A 5,037-nucleotide genomic window follows, 5' to 3' on the forward strand; every position below is an offset into this window, starting at 1 on the left:
CCTCATTTTTTATTTAAATAATTTTATTTATTTTTGGCTGTGCTGGGGTTTCCTTGCTGTGCAGGCTTTTCTCTATTTTCAGCGAGCAGGGGTCACTCACTAGCTGCGATGCAGGGCTTCTCACTGCAGTGGCCTCTGTCGTAGCACATGGGCTCTGGGCATGTGGGATTCAGTAGCTGCAGCTCCTGGGCTCTAAAGCACAGGCTCAATAGTTGTGGGGCACAGGCTTAGTTGTTCCGAGCTATGTGAGATCTTCCCAGAACAGGGATTAAACCTGTATCTCCTGCATCGGCAAGCAGATTTTTTACCACTGAGCCACCAGGGAAGCCCCCTCGTCCTCTTAATAGACATGAATATTAGAGACTACCAAAGTGTGCAAACTCTGTGTGTCTGGATAGACAAATAAAGAAAACAATGGCAGTACTTCTTTAGGAGACAAATATTCTGATACTGCAGAACGGATTACATGTGAACCAAAGAAGAAGTCTGCTCCAAGCATCAGTTCCACAGCACTGCCAGGCATTCTCTTCCAGCTTTCAAAACATGCAGGGTGAGGTCAGGGCCTCTCGTTGGCTATTTTTCCAGACTGGCCTGGCTCAGGGAATTCTAGGGACCATCCTCTTTGAAAGAACTACAGGGCAGGACCTCCAATAAGAGTGGCTCAAGGAGAACCAAGCACTCCTCTCTCATTTGGAGCTTGCTCATGGATGCCCGCCCACTGAGGTCTGAGTCACTGTGGACTGAGGTCACATTCACTCTAGGTGTGACCCTGGATGTGACTCCACAAAGGTGAACTCATCAGGCCCTGGACTGGTCTGGAAATTCATGCAGCCTCCCCAGGCCTGAATGCTCAGCCTTCCACTGCTCCTCTGCATCGGACCAAGACTGGATCCTCTGGATGGTTGGGACTCCCTTGGATGAGTGTGCAAACAGGCTCCCATTTCAGCCTGATATTCACCATGTGGTATTTTTTGGGGAAAACCTATTTGACACATGGCTGGTCAGAGAAGCCCTCTGTAGACATGGTTTGGTGAAGATGGCTGAGGTAGGTTAGCCAGTGAGCCTCCCTAATAACAGGTGGGTGACCCAATCCTTCTAAAAATATAAAGATCTCTATGAAAATCCTATACATTTTATAACATCTCATCCCAAGGGAAGAAAGAAGAACTGACTTAGGCTCAGGGTGAACCATATGAATGTTTAAGGCGGTTTGGTTATGTCAGATGCAACAAGGGCCTGAGAAGTTTTGTTCAGTTAAAGTACAACCAATAGTCCCTTCCTGGGCCTTCTTTAGACACAACATGGTCTGCAACCTGAGCTTAATGTCACATAGGAAAAAAGCAATGATTAGAGTCATCCTTCAGTATCGGTAAGTTCTGCATTCGTGGATTCAATGAACCACAGAAAAAAAACTGAAAAAATTCCAGAAAGTTCTAACTTTTTTTCCCATGCACCAGCAACTATTTACATAAGTGGGCTTCCCAGGTGGCTCAGTGGGTAATGAATCCATCCGCAATGCAGGAGAGCAGGAGACATGAGTTCAGTCTCTGGGTCGGGAAGATCCCTTGGAGGAGGGCATGGCAACCCACTCCAGTATTCTTGCTTGGAGAATCCCAGGGACAGAGGAGCCTCGTGGGCTACAGTCCATAGGGTTGCAAAGAGTTGGACATGACTGAAGCAACCAAACATAGGTATTGTAAGTAATCTAGAGATGTTAGAAGTATTTGGGAAGATGTGTGTAGTTATATGCAAATATTATGCTACTTTATATAAAAGACTTGAGCATCAGTGGCTTCTGGTATCCGCAGGATGGGGGATGTCATGGAACCAATCCCCCCAGATTTGTTGGGATGGCTGTACTCTAGTCCTTGTTGTTCAATAACTAAGTCGTATTCAACCCTTTTCGATCCCATGGACCGCAGCACACCAGGCTTCTCTGTCCTCCACTATGCCCCAGAGTTTGCTTGAATTCATGTCCATTGAGTCCTTCTTAGCAATTCACTACTGTGCAAACTTCACAGCTCTGTCACCAGCATTACTATTATTCACGTGCCAACCTGACTTACCTCTCTCTGGAGATTGATGTCCGCTCCCTGCAGGACAAGCTCCTTCACACAGTCTATATGGCCAGCGTAGGAGGCGACCATGAGGAGCGTGGTGCCGTGCTGGGGGGAGGAGAGACGCGTGAGCAGTTAGGCCACCATGACATCAGAGAAGCACCTGGAGAAGAGGCTGCCAAGGTCAGCTCCTCCCAGGACTCGGCTGAGCTGAGCGCAACAGCTCCCACAGTAAAGAAAACCGCCTCATGAATAATCTTATAATGCAGACGATGCAGGAGAAAGCAAAATGACAAACTGCTGAGGCTGGAGTTTTCAATTTAAACTTTCACTTACTTCCATTACTGTCAGAAACACAGTCCAAGTGAGCCATGGCTACCGTGTTTTGAGGCAGCAGCAATGGAATGGCCTGATTTTATGACTCCTATGAAATGATTCCTGAGCCAAAACACCATTATTAATGCAAAAAGGTGGGGTTTATGGGGTCGCACAGAGTCGGACACGATGGAAGCAACTTAGCAGCAGCAGCAGCAGCAGTCAGTTTTCTGAGTTTAAAATTCTTTGTCTTCAAACTGATTCAGGTAAAGATGCAATGAGAGACCACAGAAGTGAGAGTCAGGAGCCCCGGGGGCCACCAGCACACTGAGGGGCACACGGCTCACGATTTTCGGGGCTCATTTACTTCATCTTTAAAATGAGGAATTGGATGAGATGATTGCCACGGTCTTCGCTACCTTTAGATTCAAGGACCTGGGGATCCCCTGGTGGTCCAGAGGTGAAGAATCTGCCTGCCAAAGCAGGAGACACAGATTGGATCCCTGATCTGGGAGGACCCCACATGCCGCAGAGCAACTAAGCCCGTTTGCCACAGCTACTGAGACTGTGCTCTAGAGCCCCAGAGCCGCAAAACTGGGCCCACATGCTGCAGCTACTGAAGCCCTTGTGTCCTAGAGCCTGTGGTCCGACCAGAGAAGCCACTACAAGGAGAAGCCTGCACACAGCAACCAGAGAGTGACCCCTGCTCTCCGCAACTAGACAAAAGCCCGCACAGCAATGAAAACCTAGCACAGCCAAAAGTGAATAAATAAAATAAATAAATAATTTTAAAAATGATTCAAGGACTTGAATAACTAATGGGAACCCACTGTATAGCACAAGGAACTCTACTCAATGCTCTGTGGTGACCTAAAAGTGAAGGAAAGCCAAAAAAAGAGGGGAATACATGTATACGCATAGCTGACTCATTTTGCTGTACAGCAGAAACACAACATTGTAAACCAACCATACTCCAATTACAATTAATTTAAAAAAAAGAAAAATTTTCTATCACGGGCACGTTGGTCTCAAAATACAAATAAATCAAAGGCTAGAGGAAGCACAGAGCACTTGGACATTTCACAAAGAAAATTTTAAATGTCAGGCTTCATCTATATTAAAATAAGGGAAGATGAATAAAACAAATTACCCCAAATGCTTCCTTATGGATCGCATTTCACTTCTATAACATGGTCAACTGAGAAAAAGTCAGAGGTTGGGACAAAGGAAAAAGAGAATGAAGAAGAGGGATCTGTGGATGTAGGAACGGACACAAAGCTGGAAGTCAGGGGTGTCTGGAAAGGGGTGACTTTAAGAAAAAGGAGTAACTGGTCATCAACATGGTCAGTGGGTGAGACCACAATGAACTGGGGTGTTCCCTCTCCAGATCTGTCCAGTATGGCACTGCTGCCCAGCAAGCCCCCAGTAAGACCAGATAACCAGTTCACAGATGCCCAAGACCCCATATCAGTTTGGGTCCTGGCAAAGAACAGATGGTACATTCAAACTGGGATAACTGGAAGAAAGCATAATAAAGGGACTATTTATAAAGCTATGCTCTGACTGTAAGGAAACCACAAAGAACAGAACTGAGAGGGAGGGACAATGGAGCTTCGATACCAGCCCAGGCCCCAAAGCATGAGAGGCAGGTGGTGGCTCCCTGGACAGACAGGGTGAGGGCGTTACTGCCAGACAGGACAGGGGGGCTGGACCCAACATCCCTGTCCTCCCAGCCTCTGATTCCCGCCAAAGCTCCCATTGGCCAAACCCTACTGGCGGTCGGAGGAAAGCGACAGCCTGAGGGCAAGCCGGAGACCTCTGACTCTGGGACACAGAGCAAGTGGGGAGGAAGTTACACGTGGGTCCGGAGATGCACCCTGAGCTGTCCTGCACCAATGCCCCGGGGGGCAAAGGGGAGCAAACTTTGATACCTCACTCGGGCTGGTGGCTGATATCACCTACCAAATTTGTGTAATAAAAGCTGGAAATGGCACACCCTGTTTTCAGGAAAACAAGAAGGCTCCTGTGAAAACATTTCTATTTAATCCCGAAAATAAAATATCTCCTCTCTCTCCTCATCTGAGGTCCTCTCAGTCCCCAGAGCTGTGAAGTCCTGCTGAGAACAGAGATCACTGCCTCTGGCTGGGGAGTGAAGGACTCTGCAAGTGATGCTGCCAGGGGGTGGGAAGACCTGTTTTAGTTCCCCGCCATCACTGATGAGTGAATTGACGTTTGCAAAGGTAGAGGGAAATGAAGTTGGGTGGGGGGCTTCCATCTCTCAGCAGAAAAAGTCCAACTCCTTGATCCATGGCAGCCTCCTTCTACTCTGAATCACCCCCCACCCCTTTTCTTCTTGGACTGGGCCAATTCTGATTTCCCACTGACCTGCTTCTTCCCCTACTGTGACCCCTCCTGTCTGATGCAGATAATGGTTTCCTCGATATGTTTCCCATGGTACTCTGCATAAGTCTGAGCACACTCCAGGAGAGATAGCGAAGGACAGGGAGGCCCGGCGTGCTGCAGTCCATGGGGTCGCAAAGAGTTGGACATGACTGAGCGACTGAACAGTAGCAATGGTGCTTTGGACTTTTTGAAAAGCATGAGGCAAGCAAACACAAGATAAAGGGGACAGCGCATGAAAAAGGGGACAAGCGCTGTGAAGGGC

The 5,037-nt window shown here is 47.9% G+C and overlaps 1 protein-coding gene across 1 annotated transcript in view; it reads right to left on the reverse strand.

The window, feature by feature from the left end:
* The window catches only part of ANKRD29 (ankyrin repeat domain 29), a 48,162-nt gene that overhangs the window by 29,249 nt on the left and 13,876 nt on the right, over positions 1-5,037 (reverse strand). The window contains exon 4 of the mRNA XM_010828988.1: positions 2,067-2,165. Within this exon, the coding sequence (XP_010827290.1) occupies positions 2,067-2,165 (99 nt within the window). The remainder of the gene's footprint in view (positions 1-2,066; positions 2,166-5,037) is intronic.

Source organism: Bison bison, unplaced genomic scaffold (assembly GCF_000754665.1).
Source record: "Bison bison bison isolate TAMUID 2011002044 unplaced genomic scaffold, Bison_UMD1.0 scf7180017864498, whole genome shotgun sequence".
NCBI lineage: Eukaryota > Metazoa > Chordata > Mammalia > Artiodactyla > Bovidae > Bison > Bison bison.